Source organism: Aythya marila, assembly GCF_965140915.1.
Source record: "Aythya marila genome assembly, chromosome: Z".
NCBI lineage: Eukaryota > Metazoa > Chordata > Aves > Anseriformes > Anatidae > Aythya > Aythya marila.
The window spans coordinates 43,773,725-43,793,300 of NC_139080.1; the positions used below are offsets into that span (position 1 = coordinate 43,773,725).

At 37.8% G+C, this 19,576-nt stretch overlaps 1 protein-coding gene across 2 annotated transcripts in view; it reads left to right on the forward strand.

Moving 5' to 3' along the window:
• Window positions 1-19,576, forward strand: part of NTRK2 (neurotrophic receptor tyrosine kinase 2) — a 200,128-nt gene that overhangs the window by 36,660 nt on the left and 143,892 nt on the right. Inside the window, exons 6-9 of one of the 2 annotated variants that reach the window (XM_082783494.1) lie at window positions 5,835-5,971; window positions 9,058-9,190; window positions 10,746-11,045; window positions 16,055-16,087. In XM_082783494.1, coding sequence (XP_082639620.1) covers window positions 5,835-5,971; window positions 9,058-9,190; window positions 10,746-11,045; window positions 16,055-16,087 — 603 coding nt within the window. The remainder of the gene's footprint in view (window positions 1-5,834; window positions 5,972-9,057; window positions 9,191-10,745; window positions 11,046-16,054; window positions 16,088-19,576) is intronic. The other variant, XM_082783495.1, reaches the window with a different exon arrangement.

Here is a 19,576-nt window from a genome sequence, read left to right on the forward strand (position 1 = left end):
CTGTGTTTAAAACTTATGTGAAGTAAGCAGACTGGATTTGGGACGCTATATCTTATGAATCATAGAAGATATTTTATAAATCAGTGGTTCTGCCTTTAAATGCTTCAGTTTGATAGATGGTTGCTGGCCTTATCATTAATTTAATCATTCTGGGTCTTATATATTTATTAAAAAAATGATTAAGGACTTAAGATAAGGATTCATATGACCTTATGGAAATTCATATGCAGTTGACTAGTTATAAGGGAAAAATGTCATTTTTTTCTTGATAACTGTTTGTTCTTACCACAGAACAGGTTGACCTGCAAAAATGTGCCAAGCTAAAAAGAGATGTCATGGGCCACATTAAAAACCACTTAGTGACAAGGCATTATGGCTAGACTCGTGGGAGTTTGTAGACAGGCTGATAAAAATCAGGGGTTTAATGTGCAGAGGAGGGCATAAATGAATGTAATATTGAATTTATGGTGTTCTCTCAGGTACTCATTTCTTCATCATGTCATTTTTTAGGTATTAGTGATGGTAACTGACCATATTGAGAAAACTTTTTGATTAAGGTTTTCAGGCAGCTGAAGAAATCTTAGAACTAAATAGATGAAAAATGAAACTGAAAAACTCTATCTGGAAATAATTTTGTAAAAATTTTTGTAACTGTTAAGATAGTTAACCAATGAAGCAACATCTTGGGTGTAATGGTAAAATCGTTTCTTCTTGCTTACTGCACTGTTCTAGAAGTTGCTGTAGTACACTGGCTAGAATATGAACTTGGTCCTGAGAGTTGAGCTGCTGACCATAATTTGCATTAACACTCAGTTGTTTCTTAATTAGGTCATATGCTTCCTTTGACAGATGCAGTGACTGCTTGGCTCTACCAAAACTAGTGTAACTTTTCTGTAGAAAGTAGTAAGTAGCAGCATGAGGTCCTTGAAAGCTGTACGAATTTAGACATGTTCTTTTTATTAATTGCCATTGACAGTTGTGGAGCCAAATGCTGTTGTAACCTTTGAAAATTTTAGCCAAAAGATTTGGTTTTGTGCTTGTTGAAGTCCCAGCTGTGCACTCCGAATATATGAGTTATTCCCTAGCTATTCTTCACAGTTCCACTATAACAAGGCCTCAGGCCACTGATTTGCACTGATTTTAAGGTAAATAGGTCCCCCTTTCTTAACGGAGGGTTTGTTCCTTCTGAAGCCTGACATGATACTTAGGGAGACTCATTGGACATAAACGAGCCTCTCCTGCTTGCCTCTGTTTTGGCCCATTGGTCTGGGGTGAGTGGAAGTAACTACTTATTCTAATCCAGTTACTTATTCCCTGGAATAAAATGTTATCAATTTTAATATGAAAACAGATTTTGTCTGTATGTATAGGTATACAATAGCCATAATACCTATACATAATGAAACACATAGATTTTATTGTACCCTTGCTATCCATCCATTAAACTCAACATTACAATTTTAAATCCTCAATAGCAAGTTCTGTTCTCCTATTTTTGAGAGATTGGAAAGCTTTGAATAGATATTAAAAAGAAAAAGGGCATGAGAAAAAACAAATACAATAGAGTGATCTTAAGAAGATCATTCAGATCATTCTTTTCTTAGAACACTTTCCGAGGAGTTTTACACTTAAACTTAGGACAGCACTCAATGAATTTGGAATTCAGAAACAAATTTCAGAGATGGTAAAAGGGAATGCTTTTGCATACAGTCCGGACAGTACACCTGTGAAACTCATTGTTCTAGAAAGCTATTAAGGCTAAGAACAGAGCAAACTTAAAAAAATAAATCAGATACTATCAGGGTTATTACTGATATCCAGAATTATAATAATTAATGCTATCAAAGTTTGAAAGAAATACTATGTTTCAAGCTTTGGGGCATAGGCTAATCTCTGTCTGACAGATATCAGGATGAGACTTGTGGGAAGATGATGTCATGTCTACCTTGTGTGGGCTGTTGTGGTACAGTCTAAATTCACTCTGCTGGCAGTATACAAAACCATTTGAACCTGTCGTGTGGTTGCTTGCATCGATTGCTATATACAAAGTCCTTTTAAATGTGCATCTATATTAACGTAAGTGATAGTCATCTAAAACACCATGTTTAGCCAAAGTAAGTTAGGAATAAGTGCAGCAAGGCTGAATATCTTTGTAGTATTGTAGGTGTCAAAATGCTACTAATTCTTATAAATGGTCTCACACTACTCTGAGTACACATACTGAGCATATGTATCTGTTAGGGAATATTATATCTTTTTGTATTCAGTTACTTGTAAATACAGATTTTGCTCCTTGGTCGCACTGCTTTACCGGCAAGTCCAATATATCACCTTTTTTAGATCTGAAGTCTTATGTTGCTGTCTGTTTTCTCTAAACAGAGCCACCTCTCTCAACTAATGTGTATTTGCCTGTGTAGTAGTCTGAGTGCCACCTGAAAAAAAGACAGAATGACATTGGTGAACAAAAGTTCACTGGCTCAAGATATGCTACTAACAGAAATGTATCCAAAGGCAATTCTTTTGTGTTTCCCCACCCTTTCATGACTGGAAAAGGAATAAAAGAAAACACATACAATTATGTGATTACACTATAAAATATAATACAATACAGTATTATTAATGTAATATATCTGTTATAGTCTTAATTTTTTTTTCTGTGTTGCTTTCTGCAAGATCCTGTAACTGGTTTTTAGCGTAAAAATAAGAATCTACAGAATAAAAAAAAAATAAAATTATTTTTTAACCTTCTGGCAGGATTCAAGCATGATATAGCTGTCTTCCTCAGAGCTATAACATGAGCATGGTATGTGCAGACTTTTGGAAAGTGGGAACAAGAACCAGTACCAAAGGAATTCAATTTTTGTTGTCTATCCTGTGAATAACACAGCAGGACGAAGCTGTCTCAGAACTTAACAGCTATTAAAGCAGGGATCTAAGAGACCAAAGTTACCTTAATTTGCTTAAATGACAGGTTTCATGTGAAACAATGTGCTGTTACGAACCATGTAGGTTTCAACAGTGAAGCACTGATCTATCATGTAGACCTTGTCCCTAGTACTTGTGCCAGGAAGAAGGGAGAGTGATATCTGTCTGCATATCCAGGTCTGGCAAAAGCAATTGGAAAGGTTTTCAGAGGTGGTGTGAAACTTTATAAAGTAAATGATCTCATTACTTCTCTCCTTGTTCCTTAACCAGTGTAATTAATATCCAAATGTTCCCTAAGATTAGTTTTATTTCCTGCCCAACTAGTTGACAGACACTGCTGAGATTTGAATTCACAGCAGGCGAGAGCAGATGGCTACCTTTGCTGACAGATTACTGCATCAAGATGTACAAACTGTCCAGCTTTATCTCGATAAACTTCTACATATGATTTATAAAGTGAAAATAATAGAATAAATCCATGATGCCTATAATGAGAATCATATTACAGCTCTGCTTGAAGCACTAGAATTATCTAAACAGTTATCATGTACTCGTGCTGATCTTCAAATCTTATTAGGCAAGAAAGCATTGCCTGGAAAATGATTAGTCTTCTCTTTGCTATTAGTTCCTCTCATTTCATTTTTATTGAACTAATAAAACTTAAATAGAGATTTCCAATACATATAGCTTCTGTTGAACTTCTGGCAAATGTATTAAAGTGTTATAGTTCACACTAACAAGGTGGTTAGTTGTTTGTTTGGGGCTTTTTACATAAGTAAAGAGGGATATAAGTCCTTCTGTAAAGTTTCATACCTTCAAGTACATAATGCAAATTCTGTACTCTAACTTGTATATATATGTATTAAAAATAAACAAACAAACAAAAAATTGTTTCAGGAAAAGAAAATAGTTGCAGGATCATGCATACATATCCAGCATAGTAGATAAGCTAGGTTATTTGAGATCATAAATTGCAAGTAAAACTTGCACAGAACTGCTGATGAGAAATAGAATCATAGAATCATCAAGGTTTGAAAAGATCTCCAGGATCATCCATGGGCCAACCATCACCCTATCAATAAACCATGTCCCTAAGCACCACATCCAACCTTCCCTTAAACACCCCCAGGGATGGTGACTCCACCAGCTCCCTAGGCAACCTGTTCTAACCCCTTACTACTCTTTCTGAGGAGAAACGTCTCCTAATTTCCAACCTAAACCTCCCTTGGAGCAACTTGAATCCATTCCCTCTAGTCCTATCACTAATTACCTGTGAGAAGAGGCTGACCCCCAGCTCCCCACACCTTTCTTTCAGGTAGCTGTAGAGAGCCATAAAGCATCCCCTGATCCCCCTCTTCTCTGGACTAAACAACCTCAGTTCCCTCAGCTGCTCCTCATAGGACTTGTGTTCCAGGCTCTTCACCAGCTTAATTGCCCTTCTCTGGACATGCTCCAGGGCTTCAATGTCTTTCTTGTACTGAGAGGCCCAAAGCTGAATACAGTACTCGAGGTGTGACCTCACCAGAGCCGAGTACAGGGGGACGATCACTTCCCTGGTCCTGCTTGCTACACTGTCCCTGATACAAGCCATGGTGCTGTTGGCCTTCTTGGCCACCTGGGCACACTGCTTGCTCATGTTCAGACAAGTTATTGACCAATGCCCCCTGGTCCTTTTCCTCTGTTTAGCTTTCCAGCCACTCTGCCCCAAGTCTGTAGCGCTGCATAGGGTTGTTGTGACTAAAGTGCAGCACATAACCATGTTGAACCTCATCCCACTGGCTTCTGCCCATTGATCCATCCTGTCCAGGTCCCTCTGCAGGGCCTTTCTACCCTCCAGCATAAATTCATTATAAAAGAGGGCAAGGCTTTTTACAATACATAGCAGCTCCACCTGAAGCTGCAGAATTACTTAAGAAAGAATTAATATTTCTAGCATGCTGCATCATTATTTGCTTTGTTAAGAAATTTGATGTGTGGCCCTGTGTACTAGGTGTCTATTGGTATTCCTTACATTTTATTGAGGAGGGTCAGTCTATAATTCCTCGTGCATTTGGAAGCACTTATATATTTATTCTTCTGGAAGCTCACAGTGCTTTGGGTGCTAAAGACTGAGGTGCAGAGTGGTTTATAACTACGAGTTGGAGGGGTAGTCCTGCCTTCTGCAAAATTTGGGTTGTTTTCTGAGAGCAATAGCTAAGCCTACTGGCATGCCTTGGAAAGCAGCTCTGTGCAATAGCCAACCCTCTCTTCTGCCCTTTCTATCCTCTGTTTTGATATATTCAGTGCTTTGTTTCCCTCATTTTGTACTTGAAAATTTGTGTTTTGTGCTCTCTGTGAGCTGTGTCTCTGTGTGAGAGGAAGGACTCTTGTAATCTCTTGTGTGGTGCTGGGTATTTTCCCATTACAGTTGTGGAGAACAGTGAGAATACCACAGCGTCAGTTACTTTCTGGAAAATTAAGTTTTCTTTGCAACTGTAACAGAAACAGCTTAAATTTCCAGGTTTAAAGAATGAGGGGAAGGTTTTAGTGTTTTTTGTTTGTTTGTTTGTTTGTTTTTCTTTCTTTCTTTTTTTTTTTTTTTTTTTAAGTTAAAAACTGAAGTTAGGATAAATTCTGTTTGCCCACCTGCAACAGTTGCCTGTATAATTAACTTAATGTGTTTTCATTTGCAGTAATGTTTTCTGAAGATGTGAAGCAGAGGTGGCGCAGAAAAATGTTATAGCTGCTTAAAGATTATAGTTTCCAAAGATGTTGTTTGTACTTTATAATTCAACAGTAACTGACCACAGTGAATATCTAATTTAGTGTTGTTTTGGCTTGTATTTATGCAGTTTCCTTAGAACTGATCAGTGTCTATTTCTGCCACATACAAATGCGTGTGTTTTTTGTTGTTGTTTTTTCTATCACAGACTTACCCTCAGCAAACTTAAGCAATTACAACATCACCGTGGTAGAAGGAAAGAGCATCACATTGTATTGTGATACTAGTGGAGGGCCGCCCCCTAATGTGTCCTGGGTGCTCACTAATCTTGTTTCAAACCATGAGGTAAGTTTCATATTCAAAGAGGTGATAATTCCTATACAGATATCTGCTGATGGATGGAATGAAGTTTGTGTCCACCTTTAGTTAACTTCTTATCAAAAAGATGAAATAGAAGATTGATTTTGGACTCTAATTTAATTCCCAGTTTCTTTCAATCCAGGGCAGCTGCTGCAGTGCTTTTGGAAAATGGCAAACACTTGTTAATTCAGATTTGTAAATGAGTGTGCAGTAATTTTTTGGGGTTAACATGGTGAATAAAGATACTGAAGCAAAAGTCCTTTCTCAGTATCACATATACCTATGCAGATAGAATATCTCTTACCTACCCAAGGCATGAAAAAAGCCTTAGGTTGTTAATTTGTTATATTTCCAAGCCAAAACCTGCATGTCCATATTAACTGTTGGTTGGACAATTTTGTTCATCAAAATTAATTGTTTTGTGTTTTATTTCACTTTTTTTTTCAAGAAAACAAACTACAGAGAGTCAAGAAAGTTAAGGTGAGGGTTTTATTAAAAAGAATGTTTTTTTTTTTTTTTTTTTTTTTTTTTAATGAAGTATGAAGTTTTTAGCTCAACATAGCGAAAGAGAGTGGGAATTTTGTTTTCTGAGAGTTTTGTGTTATATGTCCTTTCCTTGGACTGTATGCATAATGGAGATAGACAGTTCATTCTGATGGAGTTGTTGATAAGAAGAAGTTTTTAACCAGGTGCAGCTGCTGACCCCTTAAATTGCCATAATTTTCATGGTTCAAGGCCTTCTATTATTTACAGTTTCATGGCATTGGCTACCATGTATTCATGAGGGTGCAGACAACCTAAAGCTTTCTAGTCTGTAAAAAGTGTGGGATGTGTACTTCTAAAACTATTCCTGCAGTGTGAGAATGCCAGGACCTCTGGGGTGTCTTTACCTTTGTACTTTCTGCCCTGAGGTCGTTGTATTGGGCCGTATAGATAGGCTTTGATTACTGTGTCTCTCAGCTTCCATAAGAAAGAATTCTACAGAGCTCTAGTTTTATTTTTAAAACTTTTTCTAATCTGGAAAACTACCCAAAGGAACCAGTCATCGTAAAGAACATGAAATTAAAACAGTTTGGGGAACTTATGCCAAGTTGTACTTTTTCTTTTTCTTCTTTTTCCTTTTTTTTAGTTATGAGCCAAAACAAATGTGGGATGCTGTTCAAAAAGTGAGATCACTTCATTTTTTAACCTTCCTATCTTTCAAATGCCGTGTTCAGTTTTCTTCAAGCTCTCCAGAAATACTCTGTCCTGGCATAACTTCATGTTTGAGATTTCGGAGGGTCTCATAATATAGGCTGGCTACAACCTTAGTTGTGGAGCACAGTAGTCTTTTCAGTAGCAGAAGAATGAGTGCTTTTTAAGCCTCATTCACAACTATCCTTCCCTCCTCCATGAGTGTTGTTTTTTTTGTTTCCTTTCTCTCACTTTCATATCTATATTTCTGACTCCCTTTTCTTCACCTCCTATGCTGCCTTTGCCTGCTTTTTCTCTCTTTCCCATTTTACAAAGGGAAATGTTAACAAAAGTTAAAACTATACTCTAGTCCTACATTTCACCATATGATTATTTTTTTATGCTGGTATATAAATTTGTTTATGTCAGTTAGATTTTTCTTGCTATAGATTTCAGCCCTGAATCCACTATTGAAGCCCTCTGCTCTGAATGCAGCTTTAAGTACTTCTCACCTCTGAGAGCTGCACGTAGAGAACAATGCAGTGGGCTTTTTGGCTTTTCCATACTGCCTGATTGATACCATACTGATTGATAACAGTGTCACACTAATATCAATGTCACACTGATATCAATGGGGCATTTAACTCAAGTGGGGTTTAGGTGGGACCTTGAGGTTCAAACTTTTGGTCCCGTATGCAGGAGTATCCCCATGTGTCCCCGTTGACTGCTGCTGAAGGTCACTGTGGTTTTACATGTGCAGGGTATTATCTTTTTGTCTACTGTGCAATACTGAAGCATGCATGTACCCTAAAAAATTATTTCAAAAGGAGTTTTTTAAAAAGAATACTAATTATTGTATGTTTTCTAAATATGTTTTGGTTCTTTTTCATTTTAAGAATGTAGTTTTGCATTTTATAAAAAATTCAAGTGTGGAAATAGTTATTTGGAGATCACATGAATGACCCGGTTTAAGAAAACACGGTCTTTAACAACTAGCTTTAACAACTAGCTTTGTTAGCTGTTCTGTTGTTGTTGTTGTTGTTTTGTTTTGTTTTTTAATGATTCTGCCCTATTCTTTGTTTTTAAATGTTTTTATTATTTGTTTTTTAATTAATCTGCCCTATTCACTTTATGCAGTGTAGCACAGCTGCATATTTAATATGGCATTTAAGCTGTAAATGTGCCGTGAGCTTTCTAAGAATCACAAGAATCAAGAGTTCTAAGATTCATAATTCTTACCTTAATTAGCCTTAGTGCTCAAACACATAAAACATTACTTATAAAACAATGCTTATAAAACAGTAGCTTATAGGTATTAGAAGGGATGTAATTTCCCATAAATTGTTTACAAGAGGAAGAAGCTTTCAAGAAAAATTTGGCTTAAGGAGGGGGGAGAAGACACACAGTTGTCACAGTGCAGTAGAGCTCAGAAGGCAGCAGTGAAAGAGATATCATACTTAATAGCGAAGAGACAAAAAGCAATAAAGAAGGACTGAACAGAATATAGGGGGGGAGGAAAAACTCAAGTGGACCAGAGATGGACCATATAAATAGGTCATGAAATGGAAGAAAGGGATAAGGAAGGGTGTGGGTCAAGAAGACATTTTTCTAGAGGGGAAGTGTTTAGAAAAGACAGAAACTGAAAGGAACAGGACAGAGAAATGGACAAGTGCAGTGTTTGCAGCAGGACTACACTTTTGGAACTCCAACCACCAATGGTGCTGTCTTTTGTGTCTGTTGGATAAGGTGCCAAAGTAACGTTTTGATTAATTACAGACCAATGGAGCTAAAGGGAAGGGAAAACGAAAAATGCCATTAAGCTGTGGCCAATGATACCCTGCCTCTCTCTTGTTTCTTTAGGCTTCAGCTGACACGTATGTTTTTCTGATCATTTGTAGAGTGACACAAGTAAGAATCCTGCTTCGCTAACCATAAAGAATGTCTCATCCATGGACAGCGGGCTGTGGATTTCATGTGTTGCAGAGAACATTGTGGGAGAGGACCAAGCCTCTGCTGAGCTCACGGTATTCTGTACGTACACAGGCCTCCATGCAGCTCATGAGGCCAAACTGCATTAGTTACAGCTATTTTGGGTACAAATATTTTGAGGGTGCACGGGTTGCAGAAACAGAAACACCTTTTAAGCATGTGAACTATCTACTGCTGTTAATAATGGGAATAGCTCAATCAGCAGTTGTTGAATTTATCTTCTGCTCTGAGTTCTGTAAAAAATACTTTTCCAAATGCTTTATCTTCCAGTTAGACCAACCTATAAGCAACGGTCTGAGAGCCAAAGTACTCAGTGGCACCGTCAGTGTGGGAAGGTTTGTAATGGTGTGCATATATGTACACACTATCTTAGGAATTCGGAAGTGTGAATGCATCAAAAGGGTCAGAGAGTTAATTATAAAGAGGCTACAAATATTAAAGGTTTTATTATCTAAATCAACAACTGGTTTGTTCCAAAAATAACACACTTGCAACATTTGTACTGCCAGATGTAAATTTATTTGTCATAGCTTTGAATAATGTACTTATTTGTCAGGGCCAAGGAAAGGGGAAGGGACATGTAGTATGGAGACAGTGCCTTCTAAGATTCCAGCCTGAATTCATTTTGTGTGAACAACGCAGCATGTTTTCACAAGTTGCAGTCCTCTGTTCAACTGAAGATGGGAACAGAACGCTTTGTAGATGGCAAACTTTTTTCAGCATGTGCTCATGACAGAGAAAACTAGAAAAAACACTATAGATGTACTTCAAATGGTTTGTAGGTTGAAATTGGATATGTAATAGCTATGGGAAGGAACATAAACTAGAAATGTTTGAACAGTGTAAATGAGATTCTGAGCTTGGCACTGTTATGAGTGATAAAAGGGAGTGTAACTAGATGAAATTGGATGCAGTTAAGAATAAATATCAAGGAAAATTTCCCAATAGTGAAATAATGGGCAAGGTGTTGGAATAGTCTCCTGAGGGAAACAGAACAAGTCTGTAAACTTGAGGCATTTAGCAGTTTTGAACAAATAATGAGAAAATGTATGGTAGAAAATGGTCCTTCTCTGTTAGAAGAATCCAGGGAATGAAGTCATCTGTTCTGGCTTTGATTCTGTGAAGAAAATCATCTGAAAGTTTGGATTCCTGGCTGAGGATATTTCCAGTACTGCTTGCTTTGGGCCAACTTTTAAATATTTTCAATACTGTTCTGTTCTTTCAGCACTCCTCTGCACCATTTTTTAAGCTAAAAGTAAAAAGTAAAGCTAAAATCACTCTCTCTCCCTTCTCAGTGATTCAGTAACTGAACTTCCCACACCTTGCAGGGTGTGGGATTTAAGTGGTGTTCAGTCTTCATCTGAAACTGGTCTGTTTTGTTTCTTTCTGAATAATGGCTTAATTTCAGTTGTGAATGTAGTACCCAAGGCAGAGCCAGTGAGTGTACTGCGTGAGTGTCCTGCAAATAGGTATAATTCCTACAAGTAACATGCTTTTGCACTTTTGAATGAAAAATACTTCCCTGATAACTTGAAGGGCTGGGGAAAATGGCTTGTTCAGGATATTCTGATGTTCTTCACTCTTTTTTCCAATATAGTTGCACCAAATATCACATTTATTGAATCTCCAACCCCGGACCACCACTGGTGTATTCCATTCACTGTGAAAGGGAACCCTAAGCCCACATTGCAGTGGTTCTATGAAGGGGCTATACTGAATGAGTCTGAATACATCTGTACTAAAATACATGTTATCAATCAAAGTGAATACCATGGCTGCCTTCAGCTGGACAACCCTACACACCTGAATAATGGTGCTTATACCTTACTGGCAAAGAATGAGTATGGAGAAGATGAAAAACGGGTTGATGCTCATTTCATGTCAGTGCCTGGAGATGGTGAGTATAATTTACTTTTTTTTTTCAGTGTTAGTTGTTACAAATTGATGGGATTGTGGAGACAATGCTCCTGGCCAGCTCAACAGTTTTTCAGAAAAAGTTTTATACGCTTTTTTTTTTTTTTTTTTTTTTCTGTCCTCTGAATGAGTGTCATCAAAATCAGGTTTAAAATATTGCTTTCCTTTAACATTTTCTTCTTGTTTATTGCTTCTCAAGGCAGGCCATGCTACTGCTCTCTAAATCTTTCCTTTAGGTAATCGTTCTCATGTCTGCTAAGGCAAGTGAAAGGTGGCTGCCTCTGAAATGTTTCCTCAAGCCTCAGTTCTGATTGGGAAAGCAAAGAGTGCCTGTTCAATCACTCCACAGGTTTCCTATACTATGTGTGAATGCAGCTAGGTAGTGTATCCAAGGACACGGGGATGCCTTCATTAGAACCTAGTGCCTTGTGGCAAAATCAGTGATGCAGTCCAGTGAGTCGATGATAATACCTTGTCTAGGACACCAGAGGGAGCTGGAGAGAAAACAGGTAATCCAGAGGTAGGGTGGTCAAAGTCTAAGGCCCTCTCAGGCATTCTGATGTCCAATTCCCATTCATTTCAGCTGATGTTGGGAATCTACATGCCTAGGAGTATCCATGTTCAAGATAGTTGCTGTTAAATATCTGCATCTTCTACTCCAGAGGCTCTGCCTCAGCCATTCTCAGCCATATGAGAGCAGACTCAAGGTTGACTAACGCAGTGAACTGCAGGGACTCCTGTCAGTGACTGATGTTCACTGTGGTGTGGTAGTTCCCCATATCTTCAAAACTATACGTGAAGTGACTGTAAGGGTAAGAAGGCTTATATGCAAGTATATTGTTTTATGTGGAAAAACCTCTGAGTGCACCTTGCACAGCAAGAGTGGAAATACAGGCATGTTTTGGTGCAAATAATTGCACAATTGTATTTGAAATTATAAGCATATATCTACGTTTGTTTTTTTAATCACAGGATATAAAAAGCCTTTTTTCTGAAAGAGCAATGTGCATTGCCAATGCTATCTAAGAGAAAAAAAAAAAAAAAAAAAAAAAAAAAGCAAGCGACTATTTAAATTCTCCCTCCTGCATTGCAGGCTAGAGACAGTAAAAATATGGTCTCTCTTTAACATTTGCTCCTAACAGCTCAGTCTCCTATAGGGAGTAAGACGGCAGGTCTTTCTCTTTCCCACACTTAGAAAAAAAAGGTGAAGAGCTGATACAGCCAGGCTGTATTTACTCCTGCTGTCCTTAGCACTCCTCTCCTCTTTCTTCTCTGCAGTTCTTCCTTAAATAGACTCATTACAGGAACAAGCCATGATTTCAGATACTGGCATCCTCTGATACTGTGTTATAGCAGCTCAGCAATACAGTTCACCTCGTCCATGCAATGGAAGCTCTGCTACACTCTAGCTATTTAATATGAACCTGGCTTCATTTTCTCAGCAGAGTAACAATTTCCCTAATACATTTATAAGATTTTATCATTTTTTGTCTTTGATCCAAATTCCTCTTTCTGTTCTGTTTTTCTTTTACTCTTTTTGCCTTTACACTGAAAAATTTCCAGTTGTGGCCTTGTAAATCACTAAACAGAACAGAAGGCATCCTCCAAATAAGAAAGACAATGTTATTATTTGCTCTATTATTTTTAAATACATAAGGAATTTAGGTCTCATTTGTGCTGTATTCTTTAAGCATTTCCGAAGCTCTGTGGTGGATTAAGCTTCACAAAAACAGTATGGAGGAAACAGGACTACATACAGGCTGCATCAGTTCATGCATAGATGGCACCAAACCAGTCTTAAAAATTAACAACAGGGGAAATTGCTTATCTAGTTAGTCTTCTCAGTGTTGTTCTTATTAGTGGAGCTTTTTCATATAAGAATCATGGCACTGAGCTTTAGAATATTTCACAACATTTTTTTCTCTTCCTCTGAAGGTGACATAAAAACAAATGTTAAAAAAACAAAACAAACAAACAAACAACAAAAAAAAACAGAACAGATTCCTCCATTATTATTATTATTATTATTATTATTGCTATTACTATTACTGTTACTATTAATATTACTATTTAGTATTATAATTTAAAACACTGATAAGATTCTTCTAAACACCTACATGTAAAAGACTTCTTCAGTGCTGTCTTTATTGTGTAGTTTCTTCTTTTGGCCCACATATTGTACAATGAAGCATAAAGATCAAGGTCCACACCCTGATATTATGTTCATTTCCATGCCTTCGTAACTGAATTAAATACCTGTCCTGATGTTTCATGGGGTGGGGTATCCTCACTAGGCTTTGAACTGATTCTCTGGTTATTACATCACTTATGAGCAAATGCACTGAATGTAAAAAAAAACAAAACAAAACAAAAAAACGTATATGTATATATATATAAGCCCTCACCCATAAGTTATACGTCTATCTAAATTACAACTAAGCCTGAACCATGTTCTGTCATCAGCAGAGTAATACTTACTTTCAAAGTTGCATCAAACATGATGACGAAGACAGAATTTGTGCTAAGTTATTCTCAACTTCCAGCAAGCTTCTTGTAGATATTTCTTTGCAGACACAAATGAGAGGAAAACATATTCGGATTGAGTTAATGGTATCATTGATAGCATCATAAAATAAAAGTCTCTTTTAGATGTTAAAGTCTAGAAGAAGAAATTTCAGATTCTGTGAGGTAGATTTTAAACTAGTTTTAATCTGCTAAAATTCTTGAATTCCAGTAAAGCTGTTCCGGCTGATGATAATATGCTTATTTGAGTTTACACTACAACAAACACTAGGCAAGAAACATGCAAGTTACATTCTGGGAGCTGTTCACAAAGTTGATCCAAAACAACTAATGAGTGCTGGAGAGATTTTTACCAATAATAATTAAGTAAGCTCTGTCATCTACCAGACCTGTACTCTAAAATTCAGCTGAAGGAATTCAAGTCACACAGTGTATTGCAAAAGTAAAAGAAAATGTTAAATATGCTTTAAAAGTAGTATCTTGTTAATGTGGCATAACAACATGGGTCTGTTTTGAAAAATTATGTTTTTGGATTGAGTCTTTTGCTGCTGCTGCTTTATTTTGGAAATGTCAACTTTATAAAGAAAGAAGCAAGCAAATCAAGTTGATGTACTTTATAAAGATGAGTGAATAGGATAAGATTCTTAGTAGTTTATTTACACAGCAACCTGTTCTAACAGGGACCAAAACAACTACGCTGCTCTTTGTTTGCCTTAAAAAATAATTGCATGTAAACATGTAAAATTACTGTGGTGAAGTTTGATGTTAAAATAGCTTCAAGTGATGTTTTGGTGATTGAGTAGATATGCTTTTATGAAGACAATTCTAAATAGAAATTTGGGTTTGGTCCAAATTTTGAAAACCTGATTTTTACCACTTTATTTGAAGTGAAGTATTTAGATGTGCAAAAGGTATTTGACTGGAGTCAATGACTTCCTAGTCATGACTTCCCTGACAGGAATTAAGGGTTAAACTAGTTTGATGACTTTAGCCCATTCCAGTAAATAGTAACAAAAATGTTGCCATGTTATCAGGAAATAAAGGCCTGGGAGTTTTGCTGACGTTATTTTTGCTTCAGATTACAGAAAGTAAATTTGAAAAATCATCTTTCATCTGATGGATGTTTTATAGTGGAAAAACTGAATCCATGAATGTTTATGCATTGGAAACCCTGGTCAGAAGTTGCTTGAGGACAGGCAGTAGTAGTACAGGCTGTTTTCACTTGTTACTTATTTCCGCAGATTGACAATTCCCATGGGGTCTATTAACCTATATCTCTGGATACTAGAATATCTTCAAATGCATTTAAAAGCAAACCTAATTATCTGCTGCCATTCTGCAGATAGTTTGCAACTCTTTGTTTCATATTTTCAGCACAGATTCTCAAGCTGTTGACATAAGCAGAAACAACTGTGTCCTGGTCATACTTGTCAGTGGCTTTATTCCAATATAATGCCACTGGTGTGTAATTACTACACAGCACTAGACTTATGCTTTTTGAAGTTTAATTTATCTTTAAAGGTTTTAACTATCTGCTAATTTTATTTCCAAAACAACAAAAAGAAAGGGTAGATATAAGGAAAAGATAGTTAGGAGCCTACTAGATAAACTATGCTATGCTATAAATACATTATAAACCAAGATGAATGAGTATGTTGAAATATAATGCCTGGTATCATTCAGGGTGTGTATAGTCTAATGTCATGCTAATTTCAGTGGGCGTTCCGTGCATTACACTCACATATGTGCTCAGCCTTATGTATGTGTGATAATTAGAAAAAGCTGCAAATTGGAACTAGTAAAATTTAGAAAAGTGTAGACTAGATGTGTCCATTTGCCTCTGTAAAGGCTGGCTTATAGGAGACTCTTCTGGTACAAAGAACTCTGTGGTTCATCTGTGCAGCTGCTTTCTTGGAAGCATCCTTTCACAGAGTGAATGAGATTGGGCTGTGTAGGTCAATATATACCTCTATACCTCTAGCCCTTAACTTGACAGCTCACAGTGTTGTAGCTGTAAACCACTTTGCTCTTGCAGTGCTTAAATTGCAAAAATTTTTGTCCAGGTAAAAGTCACTGATGATAACTCCCACTGAAGTCTGCTTAAGGTCAAGGTGAATTTATCATTGATTCTCAACAAGAATAGTTATTGTTGCACTTTTTTCAGATACACATTAACAGCAGAGAGTACATGAAACCAAGTGCTAACTTGGGATAGCTGTAAAATAAGTGGAAATGTAATCTGATTAACAGGTAGTGTATATTGATGTTGCTTTGTGTTTGTGTAGGTACTGATAAATGCTATTACAAATAACATGTCAACCCTTAAAAAAATCCTAAAGAAAGTCTTATTCTTTCAGTATTTACAATCTATTTACAAAGGCTTTTTCTTTCTTTCTTTCTTTCTTTCTTTTTTTTTTTCTTTTTTTTTTTTTTTTTCTTTTTTTTTTTTTTTATTTTCTCCATGTACAGGTAGTGGCCCAATTGTGGATCCAGACGTTTATGGTATATATTTGATTTTCTTTTTCTTTTCTTTTAATGATAGAAATGAAGGAACTCAAACCACTAAAAGATTGAATGTCAGGCTCAATTAAACTGAATGGCACATGTTACAATACAATTCTAAAGGTACTTTGTGTTGTTGGTTCTTCTCCTGCCTTATACTATTTAAGATCGGTAAGGGCAATGTGATGCTTTCCTTACCCTGCTGTTTTGGATTCACATTAGGAGAGGCATAAATCCACTCCTATGAATGGTTGCAATTGGTTCTGTGGGATGACAGTAGTCTGATGTAACTCACAGGCATGAGATTTTGTGAACCTTTCAGAGGCTTTTTTTGGAGGAAAGGAAGTTCATGAGTTCTCCTTATATAACGTAATTTATTTTTTCAGGAATGTTTTCATACTTGTTTAGTTTCCAAAAATGTACCCCTAAATCCCAGTTAGAAATGAGGTTGGTACACATAAGTTTTCCTGTAGGCAATTTATTTTTCTCTGTCCTCTCATTTGTACCTTCCCTTAATCTCTCTTACATAAGCAAAGCATCAGCTCAGTGATATCTGAGTGAGTGCCAGAAGATTTGATGACATGGTGTTCACATTAGTTTTTAGTTAGACAAAATATTTTAGGCTGCACCTAGTAGAAGCCAGCATGCACTAGAATAGACGCTATTAACAGCAAAACAACCAGCTAGTTTTACGTAGTACTTCTGGTGAGCATGAAAAGTCCATCCTAACCGACATACCCCAATACCCTTTAGGCTCCAGCAGAAGCTTGAACCTTCTTTGGAGTACTTTCATTTGGGTGAAATGGCCCATAAGTCAAGTTTTCTTTAAGCTGATTTAAATGTTATTGCTTTGATTCCATTCCATGTCATTAAACTTTAGCAAATGTGCAATAGAAGCATCATTTTGGCTTTAAGTGCTTAGAAATACTAAAGCACAGCTTCCCCTCCCTCTCTTTTCAAATTATTACTTTTAAGGGGGATGGAGGTTGCAGAAGGTGATGATGGTTTGCACGATTTCTTAATTCTATTGTATTGTATAAGCATATATACATATGTACATGAAGCTTTTGATTCTGAGCTGTTTGCCAAGATCCTGGTGCATGTGTATGGCTTTAACCATGTGAGTGCTGTGCTTCAAGTGACTTTGGTACGTTCTGTGGAACTGTGTGCACAAAGTTGTGCAAGTGAATCACAATCAGCAAGATTTCATCCTGATGGAAGCAGTATTCCTTGTTATTTCTGGCTTTTCTTCCTATTTTTTGAAATTGCTGTCTTTGATCTTTGCTTCAGTGACTCAGTGCTTGCTTTGAGAAACACTTTCCAGAGTGTTTCCCTAAATTATTCCAAATTCACAAGTCCAGTTGGTGAGATGAATATATGAGACAGGCTGGAAAGCAGAGAAGCTCTTTCACTTCTGTGTAAAACCACAGCCTGCACAGCTGAAAGGGGGACCCTCTGGGATTAGCTCCCCCTGGAGACCCAGCCTTTTCCACGACTCCTTTTCAGACCACTTGATCTCTGTGCTAATGTTTACCCGCAACTCAGATATGTTGAAGGGAGGTTTAAAGGCGACCCACTCCCCAGCTGTCCCTTGGGTCTTGAACCTTCTGTGTCTTGCACTCCCTGTGAGGTGGTTTCCAAAGGCTTCCCATTAAGTGTTTTAAAAATACTGTGGGAAACAGAAGAACTGGGGAGGCAGCAGAAGTCTGCATGATGTTATGTTCATTGGGGGGGCTCCCTGCACGTGGAGCCTCACCTGCTCTTGGCATGCTCACTGGTCCCTTGTGACTGAAAAAGGCAAGAAGGAGAGGCCGGTGTGGTCCTGTGCAGGAATTACTGGTGGAGACAGAGCAACCTGCCCAGGGTTGTGCAGGAAACCAAATGCAGAGCCAGATTCCTTGGCTGCTAGTTCATGTTTCCATGCCACCCTGCTTCTTCTAATGTGGTCATGAACATGACAGAGATATCGTGTCCTGTAGCACTTAGCCCCCAGGAGGACTGTGCACAATGATGCCCCAGCGTTTATTGCGGTGCTCTCATCTGTATCCCAGCTGCTTTGCACCTTGTTTTTAAAGCAGCTGCAGGATACTATCCAGCTCAAGATGTGCTTTACCTCAACTGGCACAGCTGTAGGTAACTGCATAAGGTGCTAGGCATCAGGGAATCTGGCCCTGAAGCAATACAAGTCCCAGATAGTGTGAGTCAAGAGGCGTGACCCTGTCTGTATCAGAATGCTGTGTGTCTATAGCATGATTGCATAATAAAGTGAACAAGAATTTGTTTAATTCAGAATTGCCTGGTTTTGGCTGGATGGCTGTTGTGCATGTTTTCCTTGCCTGGCTTACCCATTTCAAGAGGCTTTGAAAATCTGGCGCTCATTCAAATGTAAATGTTTCACAGTTATACGGTGGGAAATGGCAATGCAACACCAATGTACCGAAGTGACCTACTTTTTCTCTTGCCCATTTTAATATAAAACTGCATTCAGAGGACTCACAAGCCAGACATGAAATACTCTGCATAGTTCTCATTAGTCCTTCAGGGTATGCTTCCTAGTAGCTTAGTACAGATGTGGATGTAAACAGAATTGCAAAGAACAACTGCTTTTGCTCTCCACTATTTACAGGTAAATTTAAGAGAAAAAAAAAAAAATCCCTCTAGAAACTTTGTACTACAGAGAGCAATAAAGGTTCTCAATATGTTTTGTTTATTGGTCTTATAAAGCTACTGTAAATAGGGTTGGTCAAAACTCTCAGTGAGTGTTTAGTGAAGGTAACTGTAAAGGAAACCCAGTCTTGTAGGCTGAGATACTTGTTATAAACTGGGTTCTGCACTAGTGAAGAGCTTATGTTCTGCTTACAAATGAACAAGTTTCTTCTTTTGCTCTGGTAAAACCTGTAGTCAGAGTATTGGCTGGTATGCACAGCACTCTGCCTCAGTGTCCAGGCTGGTTGTGCAGGTGAATCATTTGGGTAGCGTTTATGCTGCCTGGAGTAAGGAATGCTGTTTGCTTTTCATTACTATTTTGACCTAGCTGCATAGGAAGCTATAGGTATAGAGATACAAAGCTGAGTTGGAGAGTTCAAATGGTAAAAGACCAGGAAATTAAATTTTGTTTCCCACGAAAGCTCTGTATGTATTTTGGCTTGAAAAAAAATCCTGTCCTTCGGCATGTGTAGTATAGAGCCAGAACAGAGCTGATTAGACAACCTGACTGTACACTGGTGGCAGAGGTAGCTGTGTGGGTTCATATACCAAAAATCTCCAGCCTGCTGAGTGGTTTGCAAAAGAAAATGTGTTTGTGCATGCATGAAGATCAAAAACCTGGTGCAGCTTGTTGCTAGCGTTGCCAGCTGAGCTCTCCAAAATGGCCTTGGGAGCTAGAGAAGGTGAATTCTACCAAGGTGCAGCCTTCCCTCCCTCCCTCCCTCCCCTTTCTAAGTAGCAAGGGTTAGTGCCTCTGTGGTTAGCAAGAGCTATGCCTTTGCA